At 35.9% G+C, this 21,730-nt stretch overlaps 1 protein-coding gene across 3 annotated transcripts in view; it reads right to left on the reverse strand.

Annotated features, from left to right (window-relative positions):
* The window catches only part of PHTF2 (putative homeodomain transcription factor 2), a 123,630-nt gene that overhangs the window by 53,408 nt on the left and 48,492 nt on the right, over positions 1–21,730 (reverse strand). For all 3 annotated transcript variants that reach the window (XM_054564136.1, XM_054564135.1, XM_054564137.1), the window contains exon 3: positions 2,017–2,073. In XM_054564136.1, the coding sequence (XP_054420111.1) occupies positions 2,017–2,073 (57 nt within the window). The remainder of the gene's footprint in view (positions 1–2,016; positions 2,074–21,730) is intronic.

The following is a 21,730-nucleotide window of genomic DNA, read 5'->3' on the forward strand; positions in this document are numbered from 1 at the left end:
AATAAGTAACAATGATGAAATTACATAACTAATGATGTAATTTGTGATGAGTGGCTTACAACTAAAAAATTATATATATATATACACACACACATACATATATTTGAGATGTTTTTAAATTTCATAAAATATTCAAATGTGCCAACTGGTAACAACTTCTCAAAATACTTAATATTCTCTGTCTGACAAGTTAAAGACTGTCTGAAAGAATAAGAGATTTTAACGCTTCTTACTAGACCTCTCTGCTGCTTTTTATTTGCTTGGTTATTCCAACTCTAGACTATTTCAATTCACCAGACGACTGTCTGATGAATTTCTTACTTTTCTTTCCTCCTTCATTTACATCTCCTCTTCCTTACCTACCCATTAAATATTGATGTTTCCCAATGTTCCATTCTCAGTTTTCTTCTTTCATCATTAAATGGAAATCCACTCACTCCTATAGATGCATCTACATAATGTGCATATGCACTTTAAATACTGAGAACTCCTAAATCTGTCACACACATACCACATGGATATTTCCACATGGATAAACCACATGGATTAAAACAGAATTCTTCATCTGCTCCTATTCTAGCATTTGCCATCACACAGAAAAGTTGTAAAAATATGAATTTAATCAGGTAACCTTCCTCCTTCAAATCTTTCAATGTCTCCCGCATTGTTTTCCAAATTGTTTCTAGATTCTTGGGTAAGGCAGTCAAGCTCCTTCATGATGTGACTTACATTTTCATTTCTAATTTCCCTCCTCCATCCAACCTGTTACCAATCAAGCTTCTTGAGGAGTCATGTTCCTTCCTTCCTTTATGAATATCTTCATATGGTCTTCATTCTATCTGGAACAATTTATTCATTCTCCTTAATGTTTCTCTAACTTTGCTCATGAGTCACTTCCTTTGTGAAATCTTTCCTAACCTCTGCAGGGCTATTTCACTCCGAGCTCCCCTAAAGAGACCTATACATCCTTCCCTTAACTGGATTAGTCTCATTTGTAATTGAGTATCTCATCTACAAAATGATAATCTATTTCATTATTTTGTTCCTATTATTTAATCCTATATTCAATACATATTGGGTAATCCTGAAACGTTAACTGTATTAATCCCTCATGCAAATAGTTTAAAAATTAAAATTAAGAAATGTCAGAGAACCTTGCTCTTTATTATAGATGACTAAGTTTTCTAAACACAGATTTTTGGGGACAGACTTTGAAGGTAATTAAGAGTCATTCGTTCTCAATCTAATGTAAACTTTTCTGTACAAAATAGAAAATGTCAAGCAACTCAAGTAACATTCTCTGGGCCCAGATTAAACTTAGCTCGTGCAGGACCACACTGATTAGTATTACCTATGCAAATAAAAAATAAATCTTATTACCAAGGAGCAGCAATTGCTGAGAAACAATACATTTAGTTAAAAAATAATTTTCATGCTAGCAAGGTAGCCTATGAGAATGTCTTAGCATAAGTGGTTGCATATTCAAGGAGAAACTGCCTACACCAAAAACATTTTAGTTAAAGCTTTGTTTTCCTAAATTCCTTTCTAAGGTGACCAAATTTTTAGCAGTTCTATTTGCGTCCAACTCATTCTGTTAGTAGCACGAAAAAGCAGGTCTTAATTAAGAAGAGCAGCATTTGCACAGGATCACTCAGGCGGGCAAAGTCCTGAAACACTTACCAGTTTAATAAACTGTACAGAGCAATGACAGCATCAAAAGAGAGGAAATGCAAACTAGAAGTATAAGGTGACAAGTGAAAGTGGAAAAGAGCTGACAAAAAATAATTATTAAACATTAAATTTTAGAAGAACAGAAATATGCTAAAAAGCAAAAAAGAAATCAAAGCTAAAGACACAGAACTATGCCATCATAAAAGTTTACCTTCTTTATTTAAAAGTTGGATGAAATTATATTAATTTATACCTTAAAAGTATACGTGAATATACTATATAAAATATGGTTAATAATTTACAGAACTATGTTTCAGAATGTATGAAATGAAATATACATATTACCTTGATTTCTCTTTGTTCAACAGATTTTTCCCATATTTGTTGATCATATGCTCCAATCTATGAAAATAAATAAAAGATAACTACATTAAATGATCACTTGAGTACCCATCCTAAAGATAAAATGTACTTATAGTACAAGCGACTCAGCATTCATTCAGAACAGATTTGCTTTAGCTCCGTCCCAGATTTCTGTGATTAATACTGTACTGCAGTGGCTCTCAAAGCATGGTTTGAGGACCAGCGGTTTTACCATTGCCTGGGAGCTTGGTAGAAATGCAAACTCCCTTTCTAGAAATATATGAGACCAAAACTGAATCAAGAAAAAAACCAGAAAATGTGAATAGACTGATACAACTAATGAAATTGAAGCAGTAATCTAAACACTCCCAACACACAAATCTGGACCAGATGGCTTCACAGATAAATTTTACCAAATATTCAAGAAGAACTAATACCTATCTTTCTCAAAGTTTTCAAAAAAATTCAAGAGGAGGGAAGACTCTCAATCTCATTTTACAAGGCCAGCATTACCATAATTCCAAAATCAGATAAACACACACAAAGAAAAAAAATCATAGGCCAATATCCCTGATGAAGATAGATGTAAAAATCCTCAACAAAATACTAGGAAATTGGATGCAGGAATACATTAAAAAGGTTATACACCATGATCAAGTGGGATTAATTCCTGGGACACTCGGTTGCTATAATATCTACAAATCAACTAACTTGATACACCACATAAACAAAATAAAGAATAAAAATCATGACTGTATCAATAGATGCAGCAAAAGCATTTCAGAAAATCTAGAACCATTTATGAAAGAACTCTCAGCAAAATGGGAATAGAGGAAACATACCTCAATGTAATAAAGGCCATTTATGACAGACCCACAGCCAACATCATACTCAACAGTGAACACCAAAAGCATTTCCCTTTAGATCAGAAACAACACTGGGGCATCCACTTTCACCATGTTTATTGACCATACTGTACTACTGAAAGTCTTAGCTTCAGCAATCAGACAGGAAAAGAAAACAAAGACATCCAAATTGGAAAGGAAGAAGTAAAACTGTCATTATTTGCCAGATAACATGCTTATGTATGTAGACAACCTTAAAGATTCAGTAAAGTAGCGGGATACAAAATTAATATTGAGGAAATGGTTGCATTTTTGTACACCAAAAATTAACTATCAGAAAGGGAAAAAGTGAGAAAACAATCCCATTTACAATTACATACAAACGCCCCCCACCACAAAAACCTAGCAATAAATTTAACCAAAGAGTGAAAAGACCTGTACTCCGTAATTTTAAGACTTGAAGAAAGAATCTAATAAGATACCAATAAATAGAAGCATATACCATGTTCATAAAGAGGAAGAATTAACATTATTAAAATGTCCATACTTCCCAAAGAAATCTAAAGGTACATTGATAGGAATTCAATACAATTCCTATCAATGTACCAATGGCATATTTCACAGAACTGGAACAAATAATTAAAAAATTTAAATGGAAACACAAAAGATCCTAAATGGCAACAGAAGTCCAGAAATAAACCCATGCCTATATGGTCAATTAACCTATGAAACAGAGCAAAAACATACAATGAGGTAAAGACAGTCTATTCAATAAATGTTGTTGGGTAAACTGGATACATGCAAAAATATGCAACTAGATCGCCTCCTTATACTACATACAAGAATGAACTCAAGATGGATTAAAGACTTAAATGTAAGCCCTGAAACCATAAAACTCCTAGAAAAAAAATAGGCAGTAAATTATTTGACAACAATCTTAGAAATATTTTTTGGGGAAATACCTCCTTGAGGAAAGGCGACAAAACCAAAAATATACAAATGGGACTATATTGGACTAAAAAGCTTTTGCACAGCAAAGAAAACCATCAACAAAACAAAAAAGCAACCTACTGAATGGGAGAGGATATTTGCAAACGATGCTGTGGTAAGGGTTTAATATCCAAAAGTACCATATTTTGTCATGTATAATGTGCTCCCATGCATAATGCACACCCACGGTTTTTGTGCATATTATATATGGGATTATTATGCCCATTATTATACCCATGTACAATGCGCATCCTTATTTTTCCCTCAAAAATTTGGGCAAAAAAGTGTGCATTATTCACAGCATAATACAGTATATGAAGAACTCATAAAATTTAATATAAAAAAATCAAACAATCCAATTAAAAAGTGGGCAGAAGACCTGAATAGACACTTCTCCAAAGACATACGGATGGCCAATACACATGAAAAGTTGGTCAACATCACTAATCATCAGAGAAATACAAACCACCACAATGAGATACCATCTTAAGCCTATCAGAAAGGCTATCATAATAAATCAACAAACAAGTGTTAGCAAGGATGTGGAGAAAAGCAAACCCTACTGCACTGTTGGTGGGAATACAGATTGGTACAACCACTATGGAAAAGAGTGTGAAGGTTCCTCAAAAAAATAAACATGAAATTGCCTTCTGACCCACTGATGCTACTTCTGGAGATTTTTCTGTACAAACTTGAAACAATAATTTGAAAGAATATATGCATCCCTATGTTCACTGCATCATTATTTACAATAGCCAAGATCTGGAAGCAGCCCAAGTGCCCATCAGAAGATGAGTGGATAAAAAAGTTGTGGTATATTTTTATGATGGAAAATTACTCAGCCATAAAAAAGAATGAAGTCTTATCTTTTCCAAAAGCATTGACGGACAGAGGGTATTATGCTATGTAAAATAAGAGAAGGACAAATACCATATGATTTCACTTATATGTGGAATATAAAGAACAAAATAAACAAATAAAATAAAAACAGACTCAGACACTGAGTCTGACAGAGTGACGGCTGAAAGAGGGAAGGGGGTTTGGGAGACTGGATGAAAGGGCTGAAGGGATTGAGAAGTACAAATTGGTAGTTACAGAGTAGTCACAGATATATAAATCACAACATAGGGAATACAGTCAATAATACTGTAATAACCATGTATGGAACCAGGTGGGTAGTTGAAGTATCAGTGGGATCACTCTGTAAAGTATATGATTTTCTAACCATTATGCTGTACATCCGAAACTAATACAGATAATATTGAATGTAAACAGTAACTGAAAAAAATTTTTTAAATGGCATGTGGGGAAAAAAATGCAAACTCTTTGGCATCTTCTCAGAGTTACTGAATCAGAAATACAGTGTGACATTCAACAAACTATGTTTTAAAAATCCCTCTAGATGATTCCGATATACTACTAAAGTTAGAAAACCACTGCTCTACAGAATCCTTTATTTTAAATAAACACAATTCTTGTATAGTTAATAAAAAACTCCGAAGTGATAAGTCCTTTATGGAGGTTTTTTTTTTTTTAAGAAAAATACTGATGTGCTACAGAATTAAAGATTCATAAATATGAAGATCACAAATACCACTTGAATTAAGATTTAAATTTAGCTTCTATGTCTATTACTTTTAGATGCTGGGAAGTTCTCTTAACTATAAACATTCACCTGGGCAGGATGAACAAATCGTTCTTACTGCTCTTCATGAAATTCTTTGCTGTTAGCTCCTATTGTTTCCACCTAATTTCCTACATCCAAGAGGACACTACAATGAGTCAAGAGCCTACAGTTTTAAATAAAAAGTTAAAATTACCTCAGATAATTACAATTAAAGTATTAATGACAAATAGAGACCAGAAATAAACAGAGCATTATCAGGATATTCAGTAAAGTATTTCCTGACTCACATCATTCTACCCAAAAGTCCTTTTCTTTTTAAAAATCTTATTTCAAGAAATGAGAAACTAAGAAGAGAATGATTTAAAGATATAAGTGAAGGACGTAGCATAAACTTATTTATATCATTCTATGAGAGCCCTTCCTTTCTATTATTCTCTCTTATATATTATTTATTCATACTGATTTCTCTGGTCCTATAAAACCTGTTCTCTTTTTAATCTCTTCCCTTGACTCCTTTCTTATTTTTAAAATCACTTTATGATATAATATAACCTTCAGATTAAGATCTTGTAATACCTAGACCAACTCACATAGAATGAAGAACTCACTTATATGTAAGCAGAGTTAAGAAGCCATAGGTAAGCAATAACCAATTCATCAGACCTAATGGCAGAGATGACTTGCAGGGACTAGTTGCTCCTTACCCTCTTTAATTCTGAATTCAAACAATCATCTTCCTTACAGTTAGAAAAGGTTAGGTATGAGAACAAAGAGTCCACAAGAGTAATTCTGTTCTGACTTGATAATTCATAATGATGGGGCTTAAGTCAATCAAAATTTGTTTTTAATATGTGTAACTGTTTCAATGTACTGCATACTTATTTGTAAAACAATAACCAAAACTAACAAAGAATAAATAACATTATGTTTTAATGATTATGTTGGTAGTATTGTGTTCTCATGTACAAAAGAATATACTAAAATCTCTTTTAAAAGAACTACAGTTTCATTGCAAGGCGATTAAAAAATATGGGCATGGGAATATATGCCCCACAATCTAAAATAAGGGAAAATAAAATAATGCATATCCAACAGACCAAATCAGAAATCCAAGTCAGTCCAGAGTATACACCAGGTTGAGTGCAACACCAGTATGATATCAATAGCTCCAGGTTTAAAAAGGTGCAGAAAGTCTAATAAATTTTGAGGTAAAGTAGTGGTAAAAAGTAGAAAAACTTTTTGAAGACTGAGGTAATTGTAAAAAGGAATGCAATCCTAAAAAAAGGACAGTAGTGGTGGAAGATACTCTTTAAAAAGGATAGAGATGAGGGTGGGGATCCAAGATGGCAGAGGAGTAGGGAAAGCAACACTCACCTCCTCCCAGGACTGAACTGGAATTAAAACAATTATCCAACAATCATCCTGGGTGACCAATTGAAGATTAGCTGAAGAGAGGCCTTCTTGCCAAGGATTTATAGTGGAAGACACAGAGATTGGTAGGAAAGGCAGAGTATGAAATGAGCTGGCCCCACTCCTATGGTTGGTGGCTGAGGTTCCAAAGGTATGATACATCAGCTTCAGGGGTTCCCCGTGGGAAGCAAGGGGTCTCAACACCACGCCTGGCTCCTCAGTCCAGAGAATGAGAGCTGAAAAGAGGCACCCGCATAACATCTGGCTGTGAAAAGCAACAGGGTTTTTGACTGCAAAAGAGATGGGAGTCTGCTGAACATGCAGGTATCCCCTTAAAGGGAAAACACACAGAACTTTTCTCACTCACAGTCACTCATCCTAGGCTCCAGGGGAGGAAAGGCACAGTAGGTGAGAGCTGAGCAAAGAGAGTCTGGAGAGAGAGCTGGAGGGAGGAATCAACCACCAAAATCCCATGCTGTAGACACCATCTTTCTTAGATAGAGCACTCACCTCTGTGCAGCATCAGCCAGGGGGAAAGCAATAGCCCTACCCTCTGGACTTCTTCTCCCCACACTGTGCAAAGCTTATGACTTGCTGAGTACAGCCAGAGGCAATTTCAGTGACTAAGCCTATCAGGTAGCTGGCAGGCTGGGGAAGATCAAGGGGTGCCTTGGAACTTTTGCTGACCTGCCCCCCCAATTTGGTGCTGGTAAAAGCAAGCCCTGGTGCATGGCTTGGTCCTTCCAGCATGTATCCAGGCCTGGCAAAGGCAGCCACAAATTATGGATTGACTGTAGTACCAAACAGGTAGCCCAGGGCCCATCACAGGTAGCACCTGGCATTGGTCTGCACCAGAGTCCCTCCCAAGAGGCTGAGAACCAATGCACCAAGTGTAGCCAGCTTCACACAACATCAGAGCAAGATCCAATAAGCTTCACAAGCAGCATGTCCAAAGGGAATCTTGGCAGGCAACCAAACCCTGTTGAGATGAATTCTACTTCCTATGATCGGCAACTTCATAGCAGCTCACATGCTGTGGTTGGGGCTGAACCTCACAGTCAACCAGCTTGAGGGTCATCCCATGAACAAATGGGCCAAGAGCAATCAAAACTCAATTACAACAGGAGGGCCCACATAACCCACATCCAGCTCAGATGATCAAGGAAATGATACCACTGGATGTCACAGGATACCTACTACATAAGGCCACGAAAACTGGGAGTCATAGCGGATCTATCTAATACATAGAAACAAAAACAAAGAGGCAGCCAAAATGAGGAGAGAAAGAAAAAAATGAGAAATCTCCAGAAAAAAGACCTATATGAAACAGAGGCAAGCAATTCATCAGATATAAAGTTCAAAGTAATGATTATAAGGATGGTCAACATCATGAATAAGGACATACAAACATAAAAATGGACTAGTCAGAAATACAGAATACAGTACCTGAAGTAAAGAATACACGGGAAGGAATCAACAGTAGTTTGGAAAAGCAGAGACTCAAAGCAGCGATTTGGAAAACAAGGTGCAAAAAAACACCAAATCCCAACACCAAAAAGAAAAAAGAATTAAAAAACATGAGGACAGTTTAAGGGACATTAGGGACAACATGAACTATAACAACATCTGATACCAAAAGAAGGCGGGGGGGGGGGGGGGAGAAGGTAGGGGAGAGGGAGAGAGGGAGTATGCGCGCAAGGGATCAAGAACCTATTTGAAGAAATAATGACCAAAAACATCCCTAACTTGGTGAAAGAACAAGACACAAACTCCAGGGCACAGAGAGTCCCACATAATATGAACCCAGAGAGGCCCTCACCACGACACATCATAATTAAAATGCCAAAGTTTAAAAGACAAAGAGAGAATCTTAAAAGCAGCAAGAGAAAGACAGTTACCTACAAAGGAGCTTCCATATGACTGTCAGCTGATTTCTCAACAGAAACATTTTAGGTCAGAAGAGATTGGCATGAAATAGTCAAAATTATGGAAAGCAAGGACCTACAATCAAGAATACTTTACCCAGCAAGACATTATTTAAAACAAATGGAGAAAGAAAGAGCTCCTCAAACAAGAAATAGCTAAAGGAGTTCATTACTACCAAACCAATATTACAGAAAATGTTAAAGGGGAGGAAGAAGAAAAGAAGAGGACAAGGAGGAGCAACAGTAACATAGAAGAATAAAATGGCAATAAATATGCACCTACCAATAATCATTTAAAATGTGAATGCTTCAATCAAAAGACATCAGGTAGCTGAATGGATAAGAAAACAAGACCCATATACAAGAGGCCCACCTCAGAATGAAAGATGCAAGCAGACTAAAACTAAAGACATGGAAAAAGATATTTCATGCAAATGGAATTTAAAAAAGCTGCGGTAGCAATACTTACAGCTGACAAAACAGACTTTAAAAACAAAGTTTACAATAAGACACAAAGAAGGACACTATACATAACGGCAGAGAGAGCAACTCAACAAAAGGATGTAACCTTTGTAAACATTTATGCACCCAACATAGGAATATGAAAATATGTAAAGCAAATCTTGATGTACATTGAGGGAGTGAGTGATAATATACAGTTATAGTAGGGGATTTTAACACCCAGTTGATATAAATGGATAGATATTTCAGACAGAAAAATCAACAAAGAAACAATGGCCTTAAATGACACACTAGATCAAATGGATTTAATTTGATATTTTCAGAGCACTGTACCCCAAAGCAGCAGAATATATATTCTTTTCCAGTGCACATGGGATATTTTCTAAGAGAGGACACAAAACAAGTCTCAGTAAATGTAAGAAGACTGAAATCATATCAAGTGTCTTCTCTGACCACAGTGGTAAGAAACTAGAACTCAAGCATACATGTGCGCACACGCCACACTCGCATGCACGCACACACATAACCCCCTGAAAGATACACAAAAACTAAATAACATGTTACTAAACAACGAAGGGGTTAACAATGAGATCAAGAAAGAAAAAAACAAACAAAAATACCCTGGAAACAAATGAAAATAAGAACACAACAACCCAAAATCTATGGGACACAGTGAAAGTAGTCCTAAGAAGAAAATTCATAGCATTATAGGCCTATGTCAAGAAACAGGAAAAAATCTCAAATAAACAATCTAACTTAACACTTAAAGGAACTTGAGAACAACAAACAAAGCCCAAAATGTAGAAGGCAGGAAATAATAACAATCAGAGCAAAAATAAACAAAATATAGATTCTAAAAACAATATAAAAACATCAATGAAACCAAGAGCTGGCTCTTTGAAAAGATACACACAATTCACAAATCTTTAACCAGACTCATCAAGGAAAAAAAAAAAGAGAGACGATTCAAAATAACTAAAAACAGAAATGAAAGAGATAACCACTGATGTCAAAGCAATACAAAGAACTGTACGAAAGTATTATAAACAACTATATGGCAACAAATTGGACAGTCTGGATAAAGTGGATACATTTCTAAAAACAAACAATATTCCAAAACTGGATCAGGAAAAAAATGAGACAATCTAAACAGACTAATTGCAATGAATGAAACTGAAGCAATAATCAAAAAACTACCAAGAAACAAAAGTTCTGAACCGAATGGCTTGACAAATGAATTTTATCAAATATTCAAAGAACTAATACCTATCCTTCTCAAACTTTTCAAAAAAATCAAGAGAAGGGCAGACTCCCAATCTCATTTTATGAGGCCAGCATTATTCTAATCCCAAAACCAAATAAAGACACTACAAAGAAAGAAAATTATAGGCTAATATCCTTGATGAACTTAGATGCTAAAATTCTCAGCAAAATATTAGCAAACCAGATCCAGCAATACATTGAAAAGATCATACACCATGATAAAGTGGGATTCATTCCTGGGATGCCAGGTTGGTATAATATCCACAAATAAATGTGATACTCTACATTTAAAAAAATGAAGAATAAAAACCACATGATTATACCAACAGATGCAGAAAAAGTATTTGACAAAATCCAGCACCCATTTATGATAAAAATTCTCAGCAAAGTGGGAAGAGAAGAACATACCTCAATGTAATAAAGGCTGTATATGACAAACCAACAACCAACATCATACTCAACACAGAAAAACTAAAAATGTTTCTCTTAAGATCAGGAACAAGATAGGGATGTCTGCTTTCAGCGTTCTTATTTAACATAGCACTGAAGGTCCTAGCCACAGCACTCAGACAAGAAAGAGAAGAAATAAAAGGCATCCAAATTGGGAAGGAGAAAGGAAAACTGTCATTTTTTGCAGATGACATGATCTGGTATACAGAGAACCTTAAAGATTCCAGCAAAAAACTGTTAGAATTAATAACTGAATTTATTAAGTAGCAGAATACAAAAATAAATACCCAGAGATCAGTTGCATTTTTATACACCAATACTGAACTATCAGAAAAGAAAACTAAGAAAACAATCCTATTCACAACTGCTTCAAAAAGAAGAAAGTAATTATGAATAAATTTAACCAAGGAGTGAAAAGATCTGTACTTGGATAATAAGACACTGAAGAAAAAAAGGTAAAGTACGAAGAAGTGGGAGCATATAATGTGTTCAATAAGTAGGAAAAATTGACATTAAAATGTCCATACTGCCCAAAGCCATCTATATAGACTCAATGCAATTCCTATCAAGATACCAACAGCGTATTTCACAGAACTAGAACAAATATTCCAAAAATTTATATGAAACTACAAAAGACCCCAAATAGCCACTGCAACCTTGAGGAAGAACAAATTTGGAGAAATCATGCCACCAGATGTCAAATTAAACAAGGCCACAGTAATCAAAACACCAGGGTAGTGGCATAAAAACAGACATACATATCAATGGAACACAACAGCCAGAAGTAAACCCACGCTTTTATAGCCAATATTTGACAAAGGATGCAAAAACATACACCAGGGTAAAGACAGTCTATTCAATACATGGTGTCGACTCAAATAGACATTTCTCCAAAGAAAATGCACATTAAAACCACAATGAGACATCATCTCACATCTGTCAGAATGGCTATCACCAATGAATCAACAAACAAGTGTTGGTGAGGATGTGGAGAAAAGGAAACCCTTGTGCACTGCTGATGGGAATACACGTTGGTACAGCCACTGTGGAAAACAGTATGGAATGTCCTCAAAAAATTAAAAATGGAACTGCTTTATGACCCAGCAATTCCATTTCTGGGAATATATATATATGAAGAAACCCAAATAATTAATTCAAAAGAATATATGCACCCCTATGTGCACTACAGCATTATTTGCAATAGCCAAGATTTGAAAGCAGCCCAGGTGTCCATCAGAAGATGAGTGGATATAAAAATGGTGGTATATTTATACAATGGAATACTACTTGGCCATGAAAAAGAAGGGAATCTTACTCTTTGCAACAGCATGGACAAACCTGGAGAGAATTATGCTAAGTGAAATAAGCCAGTCAGAGAAAAGAGAAGTAGCATATGATTTCATTCATACTTACGTAATGAAGTAATGTAATGAACAAAATTAACCAAAAAGCAAAATAGAGATAGATTAATACACAGAGAGCAGGCTGACAGCTGTTGGGGACAGGGCTAGATGAGGGGAGGGGTGTGATTAAGCAAATAAGAAAAAACCTCATGGACCTGAAAAATCTGCATGGTGACGGCTGAGGGAGAGGGGGCTGAGGGAGCTAGAAAATGTTACAGATGGGATAAATGGTGATGGATGGAGAGTTTACTGGGGGTGGTGAACACACAATACAGTGTACAGATGATGTGTTATAGAATTGTGGAGTTGAACCCGTAGAATTTTGTTAACCAGTGTCACCCCAATAAATTCAAAAAAAGAGAAAAAAGATAAACATGGCTTGTTGTACTGAAGAGTTCACTGTTTTCAAAGATTTGAGAGGTGAGAGGAAATGCAACTTTTACTGCATTTTGTGTAACCTTAATATATTTTTTTAATCCTCTCCTGAAGACTTTTTTCCCGCTGATATGAGAGAAAGGCATCAATTGGTTGCCTCCTGTACGCGCCCGAAGTAGGGATCATATGCACACTGGCCGGGAATCAAACCTGCAACCTTTTCAGCTACAGAATGATCCTTCATCTTACTGAGCCACAATGGCCAGGGCTTAATATTTTTTAACTGTTACTTTCAATTACAAGCAACTAAATGTATCCACGAGTGGACCTGAGTTCTTTGCAGCAAACATTTTTTTTGTTTTGTTTTGAAAATACTACAAGAATAAACTCTTTAGTTAAATAAGCAAATACACCGTCCTCTTAAAGGCAACTGAGAAAAAAGAAAACTCTAAGGGTGCCTGTTAACCTAGCTGCACGTGCTTTGGGAGATGTTCCGGGTTCTGCTTAAGTCACATGTATAACATTAAAAAAATTACTCTTAAATCTGAATCCAGACTGAATTGTCTCTGAAAATTGTTTGTTTCTTGGGATATGTGTGTAGTACATCAGACGCACCATGCAACCAAGGCGGTGGCAGAATACTCGAAGGGACAAGCAAAGGAACTCTAACAGCACTTTCTGACTTAAAGCCTCACTTTATTCCACACTAAAATCTGACAAGATAGTAGACAGATCAGAACACCTGAGCCTGGGGTCAAGCTTTCCCCCTGAAAGAACTGCAATCTCTTCTGGTCAATCATCAAAAGCAAGAAAAGAAGTGAAACTTAGACTGCAGATGAGAAGAACCATCTTCTCAAGACTAGGGGTCATGCGTCAAGAATAATTTGCACAGCTGTGCTCTGACACAAATACATGGCAGACTCAACTAAATCACCTATCCTTGACAGCTGTTCCTATTTTTCCTATTTCTTCTCCATAAAATTAAGTCATATGGCCAAGTTCAATTAGAGTTTTCTGTGAAGAACCAAGAAGACACTTTTAAAATTATTTTTTAAAATTTTAATCTTTATTGTATTTTTCTCAAGGTTTTTGAAAATATTTTATTGACTATGCTTTTACAGTTGCCCTGCTTTTCTCCCTTTGCCCCCTCCACCCAGCACCCACCATTCCCTCAGACAATATCCATATCATTGATCATGTCCATGGGTCATGCATGTAAGTTCTTTTGGCTCCATTTCCTATACTGTATTTTACATCCTCATGACTATTCTGTAACTACCTATTTGTACTTCTTAATACCCTCACCTCTTCACCCATTCCCCCACACTTCCCTCCTGTCTGGCAACCATCAAAATGCTCTCTGTATCCATCATTCTGTGTCTGTTCTTGTTTGTTTAGTTTGTTTCTTAGATTCAATTGTTGATAAATATGTATTTTTGCCATTTTTCATAGTTTTGCCACTGTTCATAAGTTTTGATCTGCTTTCTTAAATAAGTCCCTTTAACATTTCATGTAATAATGGTTTGGTGATGATGAACTCCTTTAGTTTTTTTGTCTGGGAAGCTCTTTATCTGTCCTTTGATTCAAAGTGATAGCTTTGCTGGGTAGAGTAATTTGGCTGTATGTTCCTGTTTTTCATGACTGAATTCTTCTTGCCGTGAAATATTCCCTTCTAGCCTGCAAAGTTTCTTTTGAGAAATCAGCTGACAGTCTTGTGGGAACTTCCCTGTGAGTAACCAATTACTTTTCTCTTGCTGCTTTTAAGATTCTCTCTTTATCTTTTTACTTTGGCATTTTAATTATGATGTGCCTAAGAGTGGGCCTCTTTACATCCATTTTGTTTGGGAATCTCTGTACTTCCTGGACTTGCATGTTTATTTCTTTGACCAAACTGGGAAAGCTTTCTTTCATTATTTTTTCAAATAGATTTCCAATTTCTTGTTCTTTCTCTTCTCCTTCTGGCACCCCTATAATGCGAATGTTGGACCTCTTGAAGTTGTCCCAGAGGCTGCTTATACTACCCTCGTTTTTTTGGATTCTTTTTTCTTCATGTTGTTCTGATTAGTTTTTTTGTCTTTCTTATGTTCCAAATCATTGATATGATTTTTGGCTTCATCCATTATTGTTGTTTCTCTGTAAATTGTTCTTTATTTCAATTCATGTATCCTTCATTTGTGACTGGATCTTTTAAGCTGTTGAGATCTTCACTAAATTCCTTGAGCATGCTTATAACCAGTGTTTTGAACTCTGCATCTGATAGTTTGCTTATCTCCATTTTGTTTAGTTCTCCTGGAGTTTCATTCTGTTCTGTCATTTGGGCTATATTTCTTTGTCTCCTCATTTTGGCAGTCTCCTGTGTTTCTTTCTATGTATTAGGTAGAGCAGCTGCAAGGATTAGCTGTGACCACTTACCACCAAACTCTGCCCTCCGTGGAGGATCAGCTGTGCAGGAGCAGGGTGGTGGTGCTCTGAAGTTGTCTGTAGCTGCCCACCAGGTGTGCTGCCTGTGGGGTTCCCTTAGTGGTGCAGGCCAAGGTCACCCCCGACTTGTGTTTTGCCTGGGGCCACCCTGCCTGAGCTATAAAGCAATCTGAGATGGCTGCTACTTGTGCTGGGCTTGGAGATTCCTAGGCAAAGCCAAGCTGTGACTCTGGGCTGGCCACTGGACCTAGGGCTCACTGAGGTCAGGTGTTGCTTGTTTGAAAGGATTTCGGAAGTTGTGCAGCATGAGCCAAAACCAGCCATTCATATGGAAAAGTAGCTTGTGTGGGCCCATAAATTGGGTGGGACAGATTGTCTGGGTCAAACAGTGTTAGCCAGGGTGATGTAGTCTCAGATATGGCACTAGCTTGCCGGCTCTGTGGGGAGAGGGTTTAGAAAAGGGACAATGGCCTCTGTTTGCCTTGATGCCAGACACATCAGTTCCTCTCTTTATGTCACTAGTGTCTTTCAAGCTGCTACTCCTGTGCCAGAGCTCAGAGGTAGTGAATCTGAATAGGTGAGTCTGTGTGTTGGTTATTAGAGGAACTGCTTGGGGTCCAGCAGTTTCTTCCATGGACTCAATCCCTGCTGGTTTTTGCAGCCAGAAGTTGTGGGGACTTATCTTCCTGGAACCAGAACACTGGGGCTGGGGATCTGATGGGCTGGGACTCCTCCAAAATCATTTTTAAATGCCATACAAAAGGTTAAAGGAAGCTCAGTAGTAACATCTGTCTAATTGAACAGGATTTTAATCAGAAAATATGTTCAATTGATAAAAAATATTATGTACTATCTTGGCTGCTCTCAAATTTCAGCTACCTCTTAACTGCTCTCCCCTGCCCCACACAATGCCTCCAATGTTTGGGTGTTTAGAAAAGTGCCTAACATTCTGTGAGAACAAAAGGATATATGTGCAAATAATGCTTTATAGGTAGAAAGACTTAGGACTACCAAAGTAATTAATGTATGAGTAGTTCACTGGCTTTCCAAGCATATTCTTCATAAGTGATGCTGTGGTTCAAAGAGGAAAAACCATTTTTTTCTATTGTATTGTAAGATTCTGAAATCCTGATTTATACTAATGTGCAGCCAAAGTTTTATACATATTAAGAAAGTAAAGTTTATTCTCTGGTGCTTGGTTATGGGAAGCAAATTTATCAATGCTCTCTTTATTACTCTCACAGATGTCCTGAACACCTTAAGCGTCTGGTGAATACCTGAAGCCTCTGGTGTACTGTTATCTACAGTCATTTTTCTTTTTTACCTAATCCCAGAAGACCAAACACTTTGCCCTCTACAGATTTATCCTGTATCTTCAACGTGTCTTGCAATCCTACATTGATCTCCTACAAGACTGCTCACAATGACAGCAAGAACAATTCTAAATTTTCTTCCACAGGCATCAATTCCTAATTATTGTGAACCTTATCATATATGGCAGAACATTTACCCATCTAGTTCAACTACTAAGACTAAAGCCATACATGCAAATTTCTTCATTTTCTGTCTTCTTCATCTTGTACGTTTTCTCATTTAATTTATTTACTTTCCTCCTCCCTTCATAAATGAACTTTGAGCCATTACAAAGTTTAAGATCGATATAAATAAATAAATAAATAAATAAATAAATAAATAAAAAACTGAGGGAGCAGTGTCCTGAAAGAGGTAAAATAAAGAGAAAACCGAGATACCATAATTTAATAGTAGCAAGTGGATTAAACTTGAACAAAGTAAATACTCTAGATAGTTTCTGACCTACTGAAGAATGTTATAAAAGAAAAATGTACATGTTATAAATTTGAAATTAATGTAGCTAACATGCTACATTGAATGTATGTAAATATATAAAGCATTTAGAAGGGTACCTGAAAACCATTAATAGTGATTACCTCTGAGAAATATGGAAGAGAACAGCAATTTTTCCTTCTGCTTCATAATCATTGATACTGTATTGCTCCCCCTCCCCCAACAATGGACACATACTAATTTTATAAGGTAGGATTCTAATCCAAGTCTAGTAACTCCAAAGTAATTTGAACTAGTTATCTTAGAAAGTAATATGTTTCTAAACAATATCTTTACATCTATCCCCACCTATCTTTATATACACTTTAACAAACAAAATGGGGAAGGAAAAAGAGAGGGGAGGACAGAGAGGGAGGTGACGTGAAGTCAGCGATGGAGAGGGATGACGGAGGGGCAGAATTATAGATGAAGAAAAAGACTGTCTAGGTATCTACCAGGTACTTAGCTCTGGCTTCTAAGAAACAAATTTTTGTTCATGAATATCACAGATGGTATAAAAAGTAAGAATGTTAAAATCTAGATAATTAGCTGGTGAAATGGGAAACAGAATTCTAGAAAAGAAGTATCTTTGAAAAACAATATGAAAAGTGCTAGCCTTAGGTGATCTAATTACTCCTCAGGTGATCTGATTACCCCTTAGGTCATCACATTCGGAAGAGCACTGGCTCAGATGTCAGGAGGCTAAAGAGAAGGTGTCTTGCTTCAAAAAAGTAGTTATCAATAGTTTAATTAGATTAAGTGCTTAGATAAAAGATTTAAGACTTCACAAATAAATACAAGCAGAGAAAATGGAGGCCCAGATTTGCACACATGTATTAAGCATCTAATTTTGTTAATTAATGATGAATATTACTATATGCTGAAGTGCTAATTATTCCTAGAACTACTATGCTCAGTTTTATTTTTTGGAATGTCATTTTAGAAACTGAAGAGCAATCTATTAATTCCCACAAACATCAAATTTAATTCAAATAGTTAACAGAACCAAATCCCTTCCTAGCCTGGCTTATTCAACAAACATCAGAGGCCAATCAGGTGACAACAAATGTAGCCTACATTTATTAGCAAGAATATGTTAAAAGCATGACAAGAATATCCTCAAGGCAAGAGGTTCAAGAATATCTGGAGACAATTTCTCCTTTAGTAAAAGAAAAATGGTAAAAGAGATACCTGCACTCTTGGTGATCCTTTCCCTCTCTAGACTGAAGGTAAATATATTCTATACTATCTGTGACTTTTTTTTTTTTTGTACATACATTATCAACTATGCGACCCTAGACAAACATTAAGTTGTTTTTATAGCTATAACCAGTCCCATATGTTAATAGTGATTTAATAACTGTATAACCAAAAATAACTACTTTTTTTTAATTTCAGAGACAGAGGAAGGGGGAGAGAGAGAGAAACACTGATCCTCTGACTCCCGCATGCACCCCAATAGGGAACAGAACCTGCAACCCTTCAGTCTACAGGACAACTCTCCAAGCAACTGAGCCACTCTGGCCAAGGCCAAAGATAATTAATTTTTATCTTTGAGTCTTTTTATAAAAATAGGCGTCATCAATCATATCCTCGGTTATATTTCAAGTATTGTTTTTTAATCCTTTGCTTTCCCCTCTGCCTTAGTCAATCAGTTCCTAATGCCTGCTGACAGGAGTAGAAAAGGCCCTGGGCTGTGCAGCAGACCTGAAGTTTCATCCTCCCCCCACCATGACAGCTCTTACGGTGTTGGGCAAGTTTCTTGACCTCTGAGCCTCTGTAAAGTAGGGACAACAAAACCTACTTTCACAAAACTGTGATGCAAAAATCTCAATCTCTCTAGGCCTCAATTAAATTCATAAAGTTGAACTATATTTAAATTAACTTATGAAAATTTTTATACTCACTAATGATGATCTAGATGGCCATAGTAAATTTTTTTATGTACTAGTATGGGGAGAGTAAAGATTCAATGCTACTATAAAAAAGGAGGGAACCAATAAAGGTAGCTAGAAATGTCTGAGCAAAAGATACTAAGAAGTAAAACAAGAATGTGGAGATAAATGTCCTTTTCTTAATTTATAACCAATGTAATACTTTTAAGAAATGTTTACAGTTTATAAATGACAACAGAGCTTTCAACTCCCCAAATCTAATTTTCCCAGATACGTAAACTATATGGCTTTCATTCTCACAGTGATCTATCTATAAATTTGATAAAAAGGAGAAATTGAGGGATTGAGAAATATAACAAATTTAAGTTACTGGGCAAAATAGTGGATCTGGAAATAAAATATTAATCACCAATAAAAGAAAACATATATATAATCCCAAAAAGTATGTTTTCATGGTAGACATTCCAAAATTATACCCAGTGCTATTGTTCACACTGCTAAAACATACTGGAGAAACAATTAGGGCCACTTAAAATGATTAGGATTACTTATTAACCTTCAGATAAATACCCAAAATTAGCAGAAACTAATTATTCTGACTCTGAAAAATCTTTTAATTCTAAAGTTCTCAATGCTTTGAATATCAGATTTTCACTGTTTTTTTTGTTCATAATTACTGCCTCTCAAATTTGTGTATCAAATGAATGACAATATATGAAAACTTACAACTGCCCCTATAATGCCTTGTTTCTACCCTATCTTGCCTAACAACTGCCATTATGTCTCCATGTATATGCTATCCTATTCCATAATCTTGTTTTTTCACAGTGTCATACTTAAATATTGTCCAATGTTTCTGAATGTCCATCTCACTTCCTGCCCCCACACACATCTCTAGAGAAGAAACACACAGGTGATGTTAATGATGAGACGGAAACAAGGAAGTTGAATCATTTAATCACAATATAAACTATGGATGATGACGATGATGCCAGCAAAAAGAATTGGTATGAGGACATGACTAGTAACTCTTTGGAATGTGTAATAATTACCAAATCATTTTACCAAGTCTTTACTGTTCTAAATCAGTTTTTGCTTAGAACTCTAAAAAACATACGAGAAGCCAAACCATAAGAGTCTTTTAATCCAATCATTAAAATATTCCCCTATTATTCTAGTGTTATTTGGGACAGGGGAGGGCATGAAATGGGTAAGTAATCAAAGAAAGATACACTAATTGGGGAAATACATCTAAATCATGAAATAAATATGAGTAATTACAAGCAAAGAGGTTTCTTCGTAACATCTTTGCTTCATCTATCACTTATTTCTTCTGCTCTGAATTACAGCAGAATCATATAAACAAAAGTATTACTACAGAAAAGTAAAGCTGCTTGACTAGGGCAAATAAAACTTTAAAAGATTAAAATGTTTTTTCATGGGGGGGAAGACTATAACTTTTCAAAGAAGAATATAGATTTACAGAATTCAATAAAGTTTATAATACATGTCTAGCTAGCCTCTTACATTTGGGACAAAATGTCAAAGTTTGAAAACAAGCCTCATCTAAATGTAAATTAAAACCACAATGAGATGTCACCTCACATCTGTCAGAATGGCTATCATCAATAAATCAACAAAAAACAAGCATTGGTAAGAATGTGGAGAAAAGGGAACCTTTGTACACTGTTTGTAGGAATGTGATTGGTGCAACCACTGTGGAAAGCAGTATGGAGTTACCTCAAAAAATTAAAATGGAACTGCCTTATGACCCATCAATTCCATTTCTGGGAATATATATGAAGAAACCCAAATAACTGATTTGAAAGAAAACATACACCCGTATGTTCATTGCAGCTTTATTTACATTAGCTAAGTTATGGAAGCAACCCAAGTGTCTATCAGTAAATAAGTGGATTAAAAAAAAAGCTGTGGTACATGTACACAATGGAATACTACTCAGCCAGAAAAAAAGAATGAATTCTTACCATTTGTGATAGAATGGAGAGACCTAGAAGGTATTATGCTCAGTGAAATAAGTCAGTCAGAGAAAGACAAATGCCCTATTATTTCATTTATATGTGAAATCTAAAGAGCAAAATAAATGAACAAAATTGGAACAGACTCATCGATATGGAGCAAAAACTGATGACTGCCATAGGGGAGGTGGCTTGGGGGACTGGAAGAAAGAGGTGAAGGGATTAGAAAGCATAAATTGGGCCATGGCCAGGTGGTTCAGTTGGTGGGAGTGTCGTTGCATACATCAAAAGGTTGCAGGTTTGACCCTGGGTTGGGGCACATGAGGGAGGCAACCAATCAATTAATTAATGTTTCTCAGACCTCTCTCTCCCCCACCCCTACCTCTCTCTCTAAAATAAAACAAAACAAACAAGAAACAACAACAAAAATATGGCCCTGGGTGAGGATTAGAAAAGAAAAAAAGAAAGAAGCACAAATTGGGGATGATGAACACACAATACAATATACTAGATGATCTAGTATAGAACTGTACACTTGAAACCTATATAATTTCATTAACAAATGTTACCCAGATACATTCATTATAAAATTGGGGGGGAGCACAAATTGGCAGTTAAAAAATAGTCATAGAGACATAAGTGAAGCATAGGGAATACAGTCAATAACTAGATATATTGAGGGTAACACTTTGGAAAATATATTACTGTCTAACCACTATGTTGAATATTTGAAACAAATACAAAATAAAAATTGAAAGAAAAAAATCAAACATGTCTCATCTGAAGACACTAAAAGCTAGCTAATT

This window comes from Pteronotus mesoamericanus, unplaced genomic scaffold (genome assembly GCF_021234165.1).
Source record: "Pteronotus mesoamericanus isolate MK-2021 breed Mesoamerican mustached bat unplaced genomic scaffold, CSHL_Meso_final scaffold_85, whole genome shotgun sequence".
NCBI classification, from domain to species: domain Eukaryota; kingdom Metazoa; phylum Chordata; class Mammalia; order Chiroptera; family Mormoopidae; genus Pteronotus; species Pteronotus mesoamericanus.